Raw genomic sequence first — 19,420 nt, forward strand, 5'->3', positions numbered from 1 at the left:
CACGTTTCTGAAAACCTTCAGTTAGAAAATAAAGCTCTAGCATTAAACAAAATTTGCCCCCCATGGGTACCGTCTGATCCTAATTTCATGCCAGAATGTCGTCCTAATGAGTTCCTCGAATCTGATTTTAACTTTGCTGAATTCAATATAGCTCTCGATTCTCGTAATTCTAAGTCATCACCTGGGTTAGATGGAATTGATTATCAAGTTCTTAAAATACTCCCAATTAAATACAAACTACTTTTAGTCGATATCTTCAATGAGATGTACAAGACCAGTGACTTCCCCGATAGCTGGAAACAAGCTTATGTGCACTTTATAAGTAAGCCCGACGGGAAATCTTTTCGCCCAATTGCTTTAACATCGGCTCTCTGTAAATTATTTGAAACAATTGTGAAAAACAAATTCCAGTGGTGGATCGAAAAACAGAATGTACTACCCGGTAGTCAAAGCGGTTTTCGCAAAGGCCAATGTTGTTTAGACAATCTGTTAAATTTAACGCTAAATGTCCAGCTAGCATTTCAAAGGAAAAAACACATGTATGCAGCGTTCTTAGACGTTAGCGGCGCCTTCGATAATGTTAATGGTGACATTCTGATTGACAAACTGGCCAAAATAGGTTGCCCTCCCGTACTAATTAAGTTTATCAAATTCATTACCTATGAAAGATTTATTTTCACCAATGAAACAAATGCATGCAGACACACCTATAAAGGAGTCCCTCAAGGAGGTGTACTGAGCCCTCTTCTATATATAATTTACGTAGCTGACATCGTGAAAGGCATTTCTAGCAGAGTTTCGATATCTCAGTTCGCTGATGACATAGCTCTTTACTCGATTAACAAAAACTCATTACAAAACGCCATTTCTCACATAGGGAATAATCTGTCTAATATAGGGCTAGATCTCGCTCCACACAAAACCATACTAATCCATTTCAATAAAGATAATATTCTACCCGGTGAAACTTCTATTAAAATCGATGATTGCTCCATCTCATCGAGTGAATCTACGCGATTCCTAGGTGTAATCTTTGACTACAAATTGACTTTCACCTTCCATATGAATCAGCTGCTGACCAGATGTCAAAGAGCGCTTAATATTATTAAATTTCTACAGGGTATATGGTGGGGAGCAGATCCCAGTACTTTGCTCACGCTTCACAAAAGTTATGTGCGCTCGATAATAGATTACGGTTGCTTTATATACTTTCCAACGCGTTCTGTCTACAAAAACAAATTAGAGCAAATCCAGTACACCTCCATTAGACTCTCATTGGGTTATCGAAAAACTACTCCTACTAATATTCTCCTTGCAGAATCGAAACTGCCTTATATTCAGGACAGAAGTAAATTTCTGTGCAACACATACTTGGTCAAAATTTTAACAAATGAAAGCTTACCCATCTGTAAAACAGTTCACAGATATTACAAATGTACTAAAAAAAAGAAAAGAAAGCGTAAAAGACTTTTTGAAACATGCATCAACGATTTGATGAATTTTGGTCATAGCCTCTTAATTTTCCAGCATTACCCGATTTACTGTCATGATTACGATGTGTCCACAACTTTGATACCTATAGACAAAACTCTAGGTCAGGAAATGAAGTATGTCAGCAATCCGAACATTGAAATTAAAAATATAGACAATGAAAACACATATTTGATATACACAGATGGAAGTAAAAGCGTAAAATCTCCGTCAGTTGGTACAGCTTGCGTCTGTCCAAAGTTAGATGTTTCTATCAAAAGAAGCTTAGACAAAAATACTTCTATATACACCGCCGAATGTATTGCGATTAAAGACGCAGTTGACATTGCTCTTAACAACACCAGCTCTTATAACTATATTTTCTCCGACTCCCTTAGTGCTCTTGAGAGTCTGTCATACCCTGTCTCTGATATAAAAACCAACCCTCACATACTCGAGATCAAACGGAAATATCTCGAATTTTTACATAAAAAATCAGAGGCAGGTTGCATTAAATTCTACTGGATTCCGTCCCATCATGGAATACTTGGGAACGAACTTGCCGATTCTCTAGCCAAGACAGCGAGCAACTCCAATCCAAACACAGTTAACTCGTATAAAATTCCATTTACAGATGCACGCGAATCATTCAGAAAGGCCATGGTTTTGGACACTAGGGATTGTATATCCGAGCTAGGAACAAAGAAGGGTGTAAAATTCTTTCAGAACTTTCACAGTGCAAGTTCGAAACCCTGGTTCCACAATAGAGAGCTCTCACGGGAACTGATTGTCACAATCAATCGCTGCAGAGCTGATCATTATAACCTGGCTGCGTCTCTCGCCCGAGTCTCCATTGTATCCGACCCAAAATGCACATGTTCTAATAGCCCTCAAGACATTGATCACATCGTCTGGCAATGTCCTTTATACGATTCTCAAAGGATTAAATTAATTAAGCAACTTTTAGATCTAAAGCTCCAGTTCCCTCTTAAAATGAGTTTGTTACTCAGGGAACCCTATATTGCTGCGTGCACATGTGTTCTTTCCTTTCTTAAAAGCTGTAATCTGAAAGTATGAATTGTACGAATTGTTTGTATAATTTTTTTTTTTTTTCTTTCTTTCTTTCCTTTTTTTTTTTTTTTTTTTTTTTCTCCTGAAAGCGAATAAATCTATGTAATGATTTGAAAGCTTAATAAAAAAAAAAAAAAAAAAAAAAACCTTACCTAATAGATGTATAAGTGACGGAACAAATTATATTCCGTCAACATTAGTACTAATCATTGTGCACCACAAGGTTTAGTACTAATGTTGGTGATATTTTATTTTTTACGTTATTTATATGTATAGGTTAGGGTAGGTTCGGTTATATTAATATTCCGATCGCCTTCAGACGGGGGATTACTCGAATTAAATATCATAATTTTCACCCGTTGTATGAACAGAAAAATGGTAGACAGGCGAGCCGACGCACACATCGCCACGGATACGTCTGTGAAGCTGGCACCTCACTTTTGAAAAAATTAATTTTTTGTTAAAGTTCTGAATGCACCCCAAAGAGTTCTACAGTTCTTCATAAAATTTAGCAATAGTTCCGGTGAATTAAATAAAAAAATTGATCTTTGAATCCGTGGGGTGCTAACTTCACAAAACATAATCACAAAATTAGCGATCTTCGTCGGGCACGGGAAGGAAATCACTTGGAAATCATAGTCGCATTTGGCCCGCGGGTCGCTATTTGCCCACCCCTGGTATAGGCGGAATTCATTGTAGTAGTAATAATATTCTTTCGCGAATATCTCGCAAACTAATCAATTAATCAAGTACGATATAGCTTAGAAGAAAAAGGATGCTTAAAATGTCGAATTTTACAACGTATTTAAAGATTATCAAAATCGGAAGGGGGGCGCCTCTTCTACAAGTTCACCAAAGTTTTGGAAGTCTCAGAATTTCAGAATTATAAAACTCAAACGTAATTTAAAAATTGCGTTTATATGATTTATTGAACTGTAAAGGGATTGATAAAATTTATTCCAAGATCGTAAAAAGTTTAACTGATATTTGTTAAAAGGAAGAGCGCATGTAGAGTAGACACTCGTTATATTGTAAGCAATTTGGCGGTAATTATTTAGATTACGGAAAGCAACTCCGATTTCGAAGATTTTTAAATATGTTGTAGAAATCAACATTTTGAACAACTTTTTCCTATACATATAACCGCCGCTCGGCCTTAGTTTTTTGAGATATTTTTAAAAAACTGTCGAAACTAATACATTAAATTCTGCCTGTCGTGTGCGTCCGTGTTACATCTTACGCGTTAGTGTTCGATCGCTGCTTTTCTACTGTTTATGTAGGCAGCTGCACGGCGACGGACACCAATATATTGTTGGGATCTGGGTGAGAAACGAGGAAACCGATTTATTCAATCACCGATTTATTATACGTTTCAAATATGTATACATTCTGGATACAACTAACAAGGGAACATCGGGGACTGATACACTCCGATTTTGATGAAACTTTGCATAAATATTTATTAGACCTGTTTATGAAGATAACTGTAATTCGTTGGTACCCATTTTTCACTTTGAGGGAGATATCAACCCTTTTATCTGAACCGCCCTTTCTATATACGTGCTTATAAATCGTAAACAACAAAAGATATCAAAAAATAGTTGAAATAAAAGTTATACCGTTTCTTGAGGTCTATAAAGCTACGTGTAAGTTTTTAATTTTTATCCGACTTCGAAAAGGAGGAGGATACTAAATTCGATCAGTATATTTTTTTTATTATTTTTTTTATTATTTTTTTTTCCTGGCTTTGTTCACCGATTACTCCGAGATGGATGGACCAATCGGAATGAAATCTTTTGCATCTTGTAGGATATGTCTTCCGATTGGTCCCGTTATAAAAACATTTCGAATTTTTTTATTCCGAACGGTTTTTATTGCAAAAAAACGGGAAGTTTCTAATCTCAACATAGAATGACTTCAATGATCCTTTAATATATTGTCGGGGGCATGATTCTGAATAACTTTTTCATTATGCATAATTAACGGAAACCTTTAGTTTTCGAGATATTCGTGAAAAACTATTGTTATTTTTTCTGCCTTTGTTCGCCGATTATTCCGAGACGGATGGACCAATTGGAACGAAACATTTTGCATCTTCTAAAGTATGTCTCCCCATTGGTCCCGTTAAAAAAACATTCTATATTTTTTCATTCCGAACGGTTTTTATTGCAAAAAACGTACTATTTCATGTACGTGCGGTGTATGTTCACCGATTATTCTGAGACGGATGGACCAATCGGAATGAAACTTTTTGCATCTTGTACAGTACAATTCCCCATTGGTCCCGAAAAAAAAATATTTTGCATTTTTTTATTCCTAACGACTTTTTTTTCTAAATGTGCGTTCGCTGATTACTCCGAGACGGATGGACCAATCGGAATGAAATCTTTTGCGTCTTGTAGGATATGTCTTCCGATTGGTCCCGTTATAAAAACATTTCGCATTTTTTTATTTCCAACGGTTTTCATTATTGCAAAATACGTTCTGGTTCAAGGAATGCACCGATTGCGATGAAAGTTTTCATATTTCGTAGATCATTATTGTTAACTTCTTACTGTTAATAACTATTGTTATTATAATAAAAAGCCTATTCTTTAGGGTTACCCTCCAAGGAATATACCCAGTCGCGATTTTTCAAACTTGTCCCTGCAAGTAAACTTCGAATACTGCTCGTTCCACTAAAAAGTGTGAAATAAAATAATTTTTAACAAAAAAAAATCCGACTTCGAAATGCACTAAAAAGTATAAAATAATTTCCATTTCATTTATATCTGTATTCCACAGCTATTAATACAATCTACTTAATCATTAAATAGGATACTAAATATATTTTAAAGTTTTCGGAGGCGGCGCAAAATTAAAAATACCCGAACAAACGGTGCTGCCAATAACGATTTGATTATGGTATGGCAAACTTGGTAATTAATAGGTCGTAAGAGAAACATTATAGGTCGGGTTGAAAACATTTGTAATTGTAACGATTGTATGAGAAATTGTCAGCACTCCTGATTGGACATGCACTATACTACAGTTCACAAGAGACCATACTTAACTCGCGCCGCTCACTAGGTCTACAGAGATTTTTAATGACGTGTGTTATTCCCCTCTCCAGCTTGCTTCTTATTATACTTTGCGATCATATAAATGGTGGGCAGAAATATATGACGTACGATAACTGAAAACCGGTGATGATATTGTAAAGTTTCACGATGCAATGAAAATTCTATTATTTTCCGGAAAAAACTGATGTGAACGCAAAGTAAGAAGCAAGCTGTAAAGGGGAATCACACGCACTATTAAAAATCCCCCTAGACCTCAGTAGGTCACTAGCTGCGCGAGTTAAGTGCGGTCACTCGTGAACTGCAGTATAGTTAATTCGTAATGGGTATATTGATTCCCATTGAATATTGTTTACTTGAAATTATCAAATGGGTCATTTGTCACTGGTTGCCGACACCTGAACTAGGATCTTCCTAGTAGAGGAAAAGTTTTTAATTTTGCGCCGCCTCCGAAAACTTTGAAATATATTTAGTATCCTATTTAATAATTAAGTAGATATTATTAATAGCTGTGGAATACAGATATAAATGAAATGGAAATTATTTTATACTTTTTAGTGCATTTCGAAGTCGGATTTTTTTTTTGTTATAAATCATCCTTTTTGCAAAATTGAATTCCCCCTCCCCCTCCGTTTTGAAAAACTTTACTTTTTTTCAATCAATAAAAGCGCCTATTTATTATGAATTCAACGATTTATTATAGTGTATAGTTGTTTTAATTATTCCGATGGAATTTTTGATTTAAATTTTTTGATCTGTCTGTATTGATCGCTAACTCAACTTATACTTGCAACGTTGATAAGATCGTTGATAAGAACCATTTTTCCATTCGTTTCACATGTCATTTTCATAACTGCAAGATTAATTTCATCATCATATGATGAAGTACATTTATTTTGTAGACTTTCTGGATTCTAGAATATTAACTCAAATAAAACACTGTGAGCGTTTGCTAAAATTGATTCTGCTCTGTATTTTCGAATGCTCAGTACAAGCCAACGTAACGGTTAGAACAAGAATGCCTTGCCGTCCCAAAAATCCTCCGTCCTGAGAACGCCTTCGACAGTATGTCCTTTTTGTTTATAACACCCCCAAGTTAAAGGACTTCCCCTTAAGGAGGAGAAACGCGCTGACAGAACGCACATGGCCTGCCTCAACCGTTCGTCTATTTCAAATTTTCGGTAATTATTGAGATTAGGTTACACTATATTAAGTTAGGTTAGGCTATATTAAATTCCCAGCTGCCATAATAGCTACGATACATTGAAGTCATGAATGCAGAAGTACACAAGGTATATATTGGTCATTGGTCGCCGTGCTGTTGCCTGCAGAAACAGTAGAAAAGCGGCGATCCCATACTAATGCGTACGTTGTCACGGACACACACGGATGGCCAGAATTCAATGCGTTAGTTTCAACAATTTTTGGAAAATATCTGGAAAACTTAGGCTGAGCGGCGGTTATATGTATAGGAAAAAGTTGTTCAAAATGTTGATTTCTGCAACATATTTAAAAATCATCGAAATCGGAGGTGCCGTCCGTAATCTAAATAATTACCGTAAATTAAAATCTTTTCTTCTACTAGGAATATTCGGGTATTTTTAATTTTGCGCCGCCTCCGAAAAGGTTGAAATGTATTTAGTATACTATTTAACGAGTAAATAGGTTTTATTAATAGCTGTTGGGTATTTGTATAAATGAAGTAGAAATTATTTCATACTTTTTAGTGCATTTCGAAGTCGGTTGTATTTTTTGTTAAAATTTATTTTATGTGTCCCTTATATCGTAAAACTGAGAGTGACTAAAACCCTTTCTGTCAGCAATTCGTCGGTTCCTATTATTTATACCCTCCCACCATCAGTCAGCTTGTACCGCTCTAAATGTGTGTCGTGCAGAAAAATAACATAAAGAAATGGGGGGGAGGGGGGGCTTCTCCCACGGTTCAGTGGAGTGAGAAAGCAGGAAGAGTAGAGAAAAGTGACTCGCGAGTCATGGTTTGGCCATGCCTGAGGTAAATGAATACGAAGAGAGGTTAACTAGGTTTACGTTATGGTGCCATTACGGTCTAGTATAAATTGGCCTTAATTTCTGTTGCATCAGGTAATGGATATCTGTTATGTCCTGTTTAACACTGTTATTTTATGTTTTAATATTTTGAAATTGTGCGAGCACGTTTAATATAACAATAGAAATTAGAATTTGAATAGTATTATAATTATGATAGGTATTATTATACAAACTTTTGAACGGTGGAGCCTGGGTCAATTGTGATCCAAATTAAAGTTAAATGTATAATTTTTAAACGAAAAAATTTTATATATTAGAAGAATAATATTTAAAAAACCAGTGTAAAATTTAGAAAATGAAAATAATATAAAATACAAAATTAAATTAATATAATAGCTCTCTCCATAGTCTGCCGTCCGAGGGTTACTTATCAGTTTGCTGCCGGAACCAAAAAAAGGGTTAATTGTGTATCGTAACGTTTAATTGTTAATGATCCAGCGTACAATATCATATGATCGAACATAAGCGAACATAAGCGAACATCGAGCACGCGATATTGAAAGAATCACAACCCAATATTCAAAGTTATTATAATTACGGAAAATGTTATCGATCGGCTATTGTTATCATAATCGGTCAGTCTCGAACCACTCAATATAAAATTAGTTAAGAATAACCCATCAGTTATAATTTAATTTCGGTTACTTTTATCAATTGTAAAAACTATAAAAATTCTTAACAAATTCGTACATGGACTTTCTCTTCAAAATTTACTTTTAACCGAAGCGTATCGTTTATCTTTTACAACAGTGCTTGTTAAGAATTCTTAGAAAATACGCTTTTCCTGAAGCGTACTCTTTATCTCTTTAAAACATGTTGCTGCAGTGAATACTTTGGTTGATAAACAGGGTTAGAAAATTGAAATTTATTCTTTATAAAATTAAGTAACACTTAATCGTAAAGAAAAACGGGAACAGTTAAAGAAATGATATTCAATATTTTTTGAGATAATAAATCGAAAGCTCATAACAGGGCCTCCTGAAAAGTAGGCCACATAGCTGTAGCTTCTTTTAGACGTTCCCTTATCTGGACCTATGTGAACCTGGCACCCGACTTTGAAAATTTCAATTTTTTCAAATTGTATTCTATTCCTCTTCATTTGTCAAAAATGGCAAAGTTACCCCTTGTGATCAGTTTCAGAAATCGGTACAAACCAACCCCTTGGGGTAAAAACGAAAGTGAAGGTGGTACAAACGAGTACAAACGTTTCTTTTTTTTCGGCGTTTACTCAGCAAGGAATGTACCGATCGCGATGAAACCTTTCACATCTAATGGGAGATATTTTCGCGATGATCCCACTTGCAAAAATTTATGGAATTCGTTATTGTTAATAACTATTGCTATAGCAAAAACCTATTCGTTGGTGTTATTCTGCAAAGAATGTACCAATCGCGATCAAACCTTTCACATCTAATAGGAGATATTTCCGCGATGATCCACTTGCAAAAATGTATGGAACTTGTTATCATTAATAACTATCGTTATTGCAATTAGCCAATAAGAACGGTAAACCTTCTTACGGCATCCTACAAATACTACTCGTTCCACTAAAAAGTGTGAAATAAAATAATTTTTAACAAAAAATACAACTGACTTCAAAATGCGTTAGAAGTGTTAAATAATTTATATTTCGTTTATACAGCTACGTAATAATTATTAATAAAACTTCTTGCTGCATTAACAAAATGCGCTAAAAAGTATAAAATAATTTCTACTTCATTTATACCAATACTCCACAGCTATTAATAAAACCTATTTGATAGTTAAATAGCATACTAAATACATTTCAACCTTTTCGGAGGCGGCGCAAAATTAAAAATACCGATGCTGCCAATAATGGTTTGTTTGCGGTATGGCAAACTTGGTAATTAATAAGTCGTAAGAAAAAATGTGAAACGTTATAGGTACGGTTGAAAATATTTGTAATTGTAACGATTGTATTAAAAGTTGACAGCACTTCTGATATACGTGTAGTTAATCTGCAATTGGTACGTTGATTCCCGTCGTATATTGTTAACTTGAAATTATCAAATGGTAACCGGCGCGTCATAGGTTTGTTACGAGCCGGAGGGCGCGGCTGCGTAGCCGGGGTTTAATTTCGGTTATGGTGTTGTTAATGGCTTAACCAGTGTTGTTATTAATACTGGGAGCCTAAGGAAATAAACGCGGAGACGAGTCTACATATGGCTAACGTAGGGAGCCATAGGAAAGGTGCAGACGTGAGGACGAACCTATGGCTAACGTAAGGAGCCGCAGGAAATGTTAGTATTAGGTCTCGTAATTTGATTAGTGCACCTCGAGCAGTAAGTACACCTTACCCAGATAGCACTGTGCATCCCAGACACGTCCGTTTCATGTCCAGATTATGTCCGAACGTCCAACGTCCATTTTGAACATCCTTGGGATGTCCACAAGACGTATATTTCGTATGTCCTAGGAACGTCCGTCTTGAAAGTCCTACGGACGTCCGTGAGGCGGCCATTTCGTATGTCCTAGGAACATCCGTCTTGAAGGTCCTACGGACATAGATGAGACGTATGTTTAGTATGTCCTAAGAACGCGCTTTTCTTAAGTTTTACGAATGTGAAACGAGGATTTCGAAGATCAAGTAGTTTTTCGTTTTACAAAATTAGATGCAATAATATGTTTCCCTTCCTCCCGAAAGGCCGCGCAGCCAGTAATTGACCAGTTGTCCAAAATAGGGTAGAATGACCCGTACGTCGCCCGCGCGGCGAGAACGACCGAAGTTTGGGGCCTGCAGTTTTATGACAAGGCCTAAACAGAAAACAGATCCTGGGCGCTGACAAACGATTGGCGGAATTCCCAACTTGGGAATATGACGAGCCACCATCGACACTTTTTCGTGAAACGTTGTTGCGACAAGACGTATGGCGAGTTTCCGTACACTTTGAGTGTGAATTTCAAGCGTTGACGATCGTCATATTACGAGTGAATATTAGTATTCTTTACTGGTGTTTATAGCTGCAACAGTACTGTTCGTTGCTGGTAAGTTGCCGAACACCAACAAACTGATCCGACAGAGGGGCAAGAGGACTGAGCGATTTTTTCGGGATATTAATGAACTTTTTCTAATACTCGTTCTTGACAACAGTTGTTATTATGCAAAATTTATGGAAATTACATTATGGAAAGTGTAAAAACTCTCCTGTTTTCTTAATAATGTAAACCCTGAATTTACGTCTACGTCAATGCGTTCGAATCGTCGCTCGCTATCGCTTCATCCCATTCTGTTTCAATGTCAGTCCTTAGCGACGTTTGCCACGCGATAGATTTGTGGATGTAAGGGCCTCGGCCAATAAACATAATATGTGTGACTGGAGATAGGTCAACGAATTTGATTGGACGGCAACTTACCAGCAACGAACAGTACCCAGTGGCCGTCGGCAATTCGGCCACGGTTGTATTTCCTTTTGCCGAACTTGGCTTCATCGATTTGAAATAATATTTAAAGTACAGTAGTAAAAGGGAAGAATAATAACAAAATTAATTAAAAACGGTATAAAAATTCCCTGTACAACGAGTGCAGATCCTGCTTCATTGACCCCACCTAATTTCGGCTTGTCCGCCTACATTTTGTAAACGTAGTCCACTATTATCTCCCGACAATAGCGGATCCCTGGTGCAATAGTGTGCGTCGACAAAACATCCTCGTCCTCTTCCGCGTTGAATACCTCATTTGCGGTATCCTCGTAGGAAAAGTCTCGGGTAAAGCAATAGATCAGTCTTAAAAAAAATGGTAAAAAACGATTAAAAATTTAATTGAAATTAATAATTAAATTATTTAAAATAAAAATTTACTTTATTCCCTTGTGCATTGGCAGACGGACTTCGTGGAAGATGGAATCGACTTTGCCGTGTAAGTACTGTTTACAGCTTTCCCGCCTGCAAGAAGTTTCATGGGCCTTCGGTGTGTACTACAATTTCTTGTAGTTCTTAACAATCCTTTTCCCTTGGCCCATGAAACAACCAATTCCTTCGAAGCGGGCAAGCTGCATAAATCATATCAAATAAAATTCATAAACAAATACACAGAAAATACACAGAAAATATATAGAAAATTAAAATGCATAAATCATATTAAACAAAATAACACATAAAATTCAAATACTTGCATAAACTATATTTTACAACATTCATTTTTTACAAAAACACAAAAAATATATAAAGAAATTAAAAAATTAAAAAACAGTACAGAAAATAAAGAAATAATAGAAAAAATCAGAATATTAATCAGAACACGATGCTTGGAGAAAGTTTCCAGTTTAATAAAAAAATGAATACAGAATTAACAACTGATACTTCAAATAAATGAACAGATTTCAAATTTATGTGCGAACCAATCAGAAGATGGGTAGAAGCAATATGGCATCGTACTAACCTGTCAAACATCACTAAATACGCACATTTTTACACAATTGTATTTTTTAAACCATTGGTTTCCTGGACGTTTAACTTGCATTTTCGAATGTTTCAGGTCAAAAACTATAAGATTTCATACTTTTTATTTAAAAATTTGTTGTCCCCTAAGACGAACTGCAGCCCGGACAGAACTTTCCGATAGATCGAATATAAAATCTTTGCGTTTAAAATTATATATTTAACTTTAGGTTAATATACTTGTACATGTTTTTGTAAGTTTGGGTCACGATTGACCCAATCGTGAACGGGTTCCGGTGTTGAAGGGTTAACTAAAAGAATCCAGTCGTTCGTTAATATGTCACCGTTGTAAATTACATTCACGTTTTGAATGATAGGTCTCGTACAAGAAAAAGGGAACGCATTAATTCTATTAGTGCAACAGTGTACGGTATAATGAACGCGTAACGAATTTCATTGAACGAAAACATTCTTATTTCGGATGTATTTAGTACATGTAGGTGCGCTTTCATGGAGAAAGGAGGTTACTGTGCGTTTCGTTACTGATGTACAGCGCTATCCCTAACAATTACAGAGCCCGGAGTAATAGTGAAGATGATTGAAAATATTTACAGTAAACTCTTGTTGTATTGCCGCGGACGGGGCTGTCGATACGAAAAAGTTAAGCTTCCAAATTCTCATTTGGAAGGGGAAAGGGCAGACAGTGGTGTATCATCTTCATAAACTATGATGGCGGAAGAGCAGCACTTATAATATGCTTAGAAATTCGTGTGAAGGTCAAATTGCTCACGTGGCAGTATAACGAGAGTCTACTGTAATTAGAAGCAGATAACCTTAAAATCTATTCATATCAGGGGTATTTTATATTTGTCATTTCTTGTAAACCGATTCGATGTGCGGCATTGACCTGAAGTTAAGTATATCATTTTTAAATGAGTTTCATACATTGGAGTAATACGCGTTACTTTTAAAGGAACCGTATAAAATATAGAAAATAAAATACATAATATGAAATACAATATTGAATTAAAATGGGGCTTTATCCATGATTCACCATCCGAGGGTTATCGGATGATAATACATCGAATATTGTCATTTGTTACAGATGTTGCAAAAATGCGTCAAATGAATATCACGTGCAGTAGGCTGTATATTTTTGAATTATTTCTATAAGATTGTTATTTCGTTATTTCTTTTATCATTTATCATTTAAATCATTTTATCGTTTTAGCATTTTTTACAATTTTATAGATATGTTTTTTCTTATGAACTTATAAATTACAAATCAAATCAATTTTTTCTACTTAAGTTATCACTCCAGAATATCATTGCTACTGATTTAGCCACCTAAAGCCACTTGAGCATTTTTGCCCGAACGAATGCTCTAATTAGTACGAGGCTTATGACAGTGACCGTGTCAAGGTCAAAGTCAAGGACATTATCGTCCAAAACGTATGTGCGGGGTGAGTTAGATAAAGTGTTACAAACTATTATCTCTATAGTAGCTATCAATCTAATTTTTTGTTTAATTTAAATGGTATGAATTGTCTGATCGTGTGGTGTACAAAATATTTGTCTCAAAAGGCTATTTGATGGATTTAGAAGACTGGGAGCCAGTGTTTTAACTTTTTATCAGTTTCATTATACAGGGTGTTCGACAACAGGTGGGTGATTTTTGAAAGGGTGATTCTAGAGATCAAAATAAGACGAAAATCAAGAATGACGAAATAGCGTTTGCGGCTTTGTTATCCAGTAATTAACCTTTTTAAAAATTCCAGTAATTAATGTTTAAAAATTCGAGTAAAAGCGCCTAAAACCTGCAATCTGCCCAGCACCGACGACTGAACGTCAGGTCAGCAGGGGTGGGTACAGTCATAACCAATGCTACGATTTTTCGTGATCTATCCAACGGTGTAGAGGTCTTCAGGAAATTTTTTAACACCCTGTATATAGATACAAAAGAAAAAAGGTATACCGCAGTTCACCAGAGTCCATAACTGCGAAAAGACCAGTTTTCGTGCTTCGCGCATCTTCAGTACGCATCTTCGCCCTGATTGGCGATACTCCGAAACAAAGTGGAAAGCGATTAGCAGAGAGCTCGCTGCGTTCCCCCACCATCTTCCAACCTGCGCGTCGTCGCAGTTATGGACTCTGGTGAACTGCGGTATAGATGTGTTTGTTACTCAGCGTCGAAGAAAGCGCGGCATATTCAACACTATCATGGGGTCATAATCAAACAACGTCGTCTTTTTTAAACGGCATGCTATACTAATTTCTTTTTATTTAAATTACCTTTAACCCTTTGCGGTCGGTGTCTCCGTAGCGGGGACATTTCTAAATCGTCGTGGAAGTCGATGTCCCCGTAGCGGGGACATTTTTAAATAGTCGTGGAAGTGAATGACCCCGCAGCGCAAACCTTTGAAAATCGCAAAAATGACAAAACACTATCGTCCCCTATGCCTCGTGATAAGTACTATTAAATATAACAAATCAGTTTCAACAAATTCTGTGTGTTTTAATATCCATATATTGACTTTAAATCCTGTATGGAAAAGTAATTCGAAACGATAGATTTGCTCCGACCTACTGGTACTCCCAAAAGCGAAATGTGCCGATCGCAAAGGGTTAAACTGGATAATATTTACTCGAATCATTTTTTGATATTCCTAATAGTTAACGATTTATGGCAAAGGGAATATTGAAGAAGCGAATACGCGAAGGCCTCGAAGGAGTATTAAGACAAATGTAGGTATTTTAACCTAAAATTAATTTTATTATGACTCTTATAATATTGTGTGTCGGACAAAATTATTGCAGATACCGACTTGCAAGCATTTTGCATTCGATTTTTCCTTGTATAAGTATTTGAAGTATAAAGTAATGGAAATTCTACTTATAACAAAACAAAATATGAAAACTCGAATACAAAATGCTTGTTAGTTGGTAAATGCAACAATATTGTCTTATGTACATCGTAACATTATAAACAAAAAACAAATATGTGTATGTTTACAAGTATGTTAATAGTTGTCATTCGCAATATTTAATAAAATGAATTTTAAGATAAAATACGTCTGTTTTAATTGCTCTTCGACATCTTCGAGTATTCGCTACTTCAATATTTTCTTCGCCATAAATCGATAACTATGAAAAATATTAAAAGATGTTTGTAGTAAATGCTATCCAGTTTAAGTAATTTAAATAAGTTATTTAAATTCTCACGGGCCAAAACCAGTAAATAGGATAAGGAACCACCGAAACTCTACGTGACGAAAACATGATCACACGAAAGACTAAACAATGAACCACCCGGGACGACATGACCTACACCACAACTGCACTATGATGATGTGATATCGAACCATATAAAAGCAGTAGCCGAAAAGATACGCGAGCTCAATCTGTCGTGGTCCTCTGTGTAACGCGCAACCAGTTACTCTATATCTTCGTGTCATAAAAGTATTGTAATTCGAATATAGTGTAAGAGTAAGGTTTTTTTAAAAACCCAAACGCGCGGTTTCGCCTGTAACAAAATAAAAGAAAATTAGTATAGCACCCCATTTAGAAAAGACAACGTTGGTTTATTCTGACCCCGTGGTAGCCATTTTAGAAAAATTTTGTATACACCACATAATCAGGCATTTCGTACCATTTAATTTAAACAAAGAATTAGCTCGATAGTTGTTGCTTCATCAATTGTTTTGCTGACTCAGCTATCAAATTTCATGCTGAGTGACGCAAGTGATTTAGAATTGGCATAGCTCTGCTACTTCTTTAACATCCTGTATATGTATGTTCTTGAATATTGCGATATCAGTTGATGCCGCTATTATTCGGCGATCGAATTTCGTACATTTTCACTTCTGAACGATCGTTGCCTTCTTGGTAGGGGTAGATTTACCCAATTATACTTGAACCTGTTAAAACTAATATGACGTAAGAGCCTTTCAGCTCTAAGATGAATTTGAAATATTTTACACTTACACTAAATTTTTGCTATATTGCCGATTAAACGAGTTCCCCCTCATGCCGTTTACTGATCGACAAACGCAGTCGCCAATCCTTCGCCTATATTGCCAGTTCTCACAGGCCCCTTATACGTAATATAACGTCAGCTTGTTATATTTCAGAATTTTCTGTTTTCTTTCATTTGTTGCCTATTAAATATTTATTACAAGTAATAGAAAAGGTATTATCTGAGTTTTAGAAGTTGATAACTATAGTAATTGTTAATTTATCTAGAGATTCACATTTAGACGTTTCAAAATTACAAAATATACTCTTTTAAACTAATTGTAAGTCTTTTTCTTAATATCTGTTTTAGAACTACAGTGCGAAAGAAAAGAATACCACATTCTTGTTTACTAAGAAGATTCAGCGAGAAGAAAAGCATACAGTATGGGAGAAAGACGAGGTACTAAGGCACTAGAACTTTGGTGTCGACGAATAACGGAAGGTTATCCTGGTGTGAACGTGCAAAATATGACAACTTCCTGGAAAGATGGTTTGGCATTTTGCGCAATGATTCACCACTTCAGACCAGACCTCATGTAAGTAAAAAAGTAGTAATTTTATAAATGTATGGTAAATATATTGTGTATTTTTAAATTATAAGTACTAGTTATTTTCAATTTGATCAGTGGTCCATGAAAAAAACAAACACGGTAATTATTTAGAAGTTGGTCTTCCTCACCGATTTTCGTGACCTTGAAATATGTTGTCAAGGTCATCATTCTGAACAACTTTTCCCTATACATGTTACCGCCGCTCGGCCTTAGTTTCCGAGATATTTGCAAAAATCTTTAGTTAAACTTAGATTACGAGTACACTGTATTCCGGGAAAAATGGAGACTGAATGGTGATTGAAAGAGTGATTGAAGTGGTTTGAGGTTAGGGTTAGGGTTAGGGTATTGTTTTTGATTTTTTCACGTTATAATTACTCTTTCTTTCACTTTTTATATATTGTATACCTATTATTCATTTTGTGTTTTGTCAGAAATCGGAAACATTTCGCCCATAATGTCGAAAAATGTCATTATACGTTCATTAACATCATGTTGACGTCGGAATAAAAACTCAGCTATATATCCCACGTAATGAGACGTACATGTTCCATAACGAGGAATATTAGCTCTCGCATCACGCCCTGTACGCTCTAAACCTAACCTAACCCTAACCTCAAACCACTTCAATCACTCTTTCAATCATCACTCAGTCTCCATTTTTCCCGGAATACAGTGTACTGGTGACATAAGTATAACTGCAGTTTTTTACGAATATCTCGGAAACTAAGGCCGAGCGGCGGTAACATGTATAGGGAAAAGTTGTTCAGAATGATGACCTTGACAACATATTTCAAGTTCACGAAAATCGGTGAGGAGGACCAACTTCTAAATAATTACCACAAACACTTTAATGAACATCAGTTTCTAAAATATTGAATTTCGTAACGTCATCTATAGCATTTGTTAGTTCGAATGCCGTTTCCATAAAATGGAAAATACTCAGACAAGGACTCAAGCGACCCTAGGCACTATCGCTATCTGAAAATGCAAAGTAACTTTCTTACAAAGGAAATAACGCAAATTCAGGCAAAGAAAATGAGTTCCTAATCGAGCAGATTAGGAAATGCTGAACCAATGAGTTAGTAGCGCGCTTAAGGAACTACATATGGTGCGACATCAACATTGCTGAATCGTAGAAGGAAATTGATTCCTTACAGGCAAAGTCGTGAATAATTTCTACAAAATAAGAGTCAAGGTGCTTACGAATATGGAGAGGTCGTGTACAAGGCCGACAGTGTAGAGCAGGCGCGTCCAAAATTGTCTTCTGAGAGATACAGGCCGTTTTTACCATCTTTCACTGTTACTCTATGTAGGAAGATGTGGCTATACTGTGGAAACGTAAGACTGTCATGGTCGTCTCCTTAGTGTCGCTCGGTTTCCGTGGCGACAAAGACACGCTACGCAAAAGAACACTTGGAAGGGGAATTCAGCGTTAAGGAGACCCCTACGCCAGACAGAGCTGCTATACAGGGTGTCCTAGAACTGGGGTAGGAGCCGAAGAGGGATGATTGGTGAGGTCATTCTGAACAACTTCTTCCTTTGCCAAAATGTTGGTAAAGGCTTCGTTTTCGAGTTATTAACGAAAAACACTGGCCAATCAGAGCGCGCCGTTAGTGCGGGCCGAATCACGAGAGTGTTGGGTATGCTCCGCGCGGTCGTGATCAAGTGCATCGGCACTACGTCGGTATAATAGGATTCGTTGGGCAAAAGTTATATCGAATAATGAATTAAAAAAAGAAAGAAATAATAGTATCGAATTATTGATTGCTCATGAACAACGAATCCTATTACACCAACGTGGTGCCGATGCACTTGATCACGACCACGGTTTGAACGCAGAGCATACCCAACACTCTCGTGGTTCGGCCCGCGCTAAGGGCGCGCTCTGATTGGCCACTGTTTTTAGTTAATAACTCGAAAACGAAGTCTTATACAACATTTTGGCAAAGGAAAAAGTTGTTTAGAATGATCTCAGCAATCATCCCTCTTCGGCTCCTACCCCAGTTCTGGGACACCCTGTATAGGAGGTTGAAATACCGTAGAAACATAGAATCGCGTACTCCAATATTGTCATCAAACGTACAATGCTAGTTGCTAGAGTATGAAAACAATGTCATGACTATATGAAGCCAAATCACTTAGACTCTAAGTGAGCAAGCCTGTTTAAGCGATATTCTGAAACCTCGAAGCGAACAAGTAGATTTGAATAGAGCTCATAAGATGAAAATAGACAGCTAAAAGAAAAGTGATAGTCTGATTAAGAACAAATATAATATTAAGGTGATAGTTATTAAAGCGATAACGATCTCCAATCGTGGTCTATGAAACTCATTCGGTGGGAGAGCTGTTAAGGGGAAGTGTTATTAAAAATGAACAAGCTCAAAATTCTATTCACAAGAATTATGATATGTGGATTGAACGCATTTAGAATACTTAACGCCATCACCAACATGGTATGGAGATGAATGGGCGTGGGATAGGAAAAGTTATTTCACTATTAGATTGTGTCGCTTGCATTCAGGCACGCGGTTTCCAAGTTACGAAGCAAACAATATCACACATAAAGAAATATTAGGATGAAACGAAGACAAGCAATAGACACTGTCTACTCGTCGCTAAGGCAAGTTTCCACCATATTTGGTTGCCAAGCTGAGAAGCTATCTCAAGAAACGATGGCTAATCGTAGATACAAGGAAACGAGAAATAAAGAGTCGATGTTTACGGAGTGGTACCCCAGGTATCAGTCTTGAGTTCGACCTTGAAAAACCTTGTCTACGATGAAGTTTTAAG

General features: G+C 36.4%; 1 protein-coding gene and 1 long non-coding RNA gene across 3 annotated transcripts in view; one reads left to right on the top strand and one right to left on the bottom strand.

The window, feature by feature from the left end:
- LOC114881243 (MICAL-like protein 1) overlaps positions 1-19,420 on the top strand; it is a 181,146-nt gene that overhangs the window by 23,573 nt on the left and 138,153 nt on the right. For both annotated transcript variants that reach the window (XM_046287273.1, XM_046287274.1), the window contains exon 2: positions 16,390-16,615. In XM_046287273.1, coding sequence (XP_046143229.1) covers positions 16,464-16,615 — 152 coding nt within the window. In that variant the 5' untranslated portion in view covers positions 16,390-16,463. The remainder of the gene's footprint in view (positions 1-16,389; positions 16,616-19,420) is intronic.
- LOC123988179 lies at positions 9,893-11,576 on the bottom strand. Its single transcript, XR_006829726.1, has 3 exons — positions 11,487-11,576; positions 11,236-11,411; positions 9,893-10,183 (listed from the first exon to the last, which is right to left on the bottom strand). It is a non-coding gene; the product is annotated as an uncharacterized LOC123988179 (long non-coding RNA).

Source organism: Osmia bicornis, chromosome 1, assembly GCF_907164935.1.
Source record: "Osmia bicornis bicornis chromosome 1, iOsmBic2.1, whole genome shotgun sequence".
Lineage (NCBI taxonomy): Eukaryota > Metazoa > Arthropoda > Insecta > Hymenoptera > Megachilidae > Osmia > Osmia bicornis.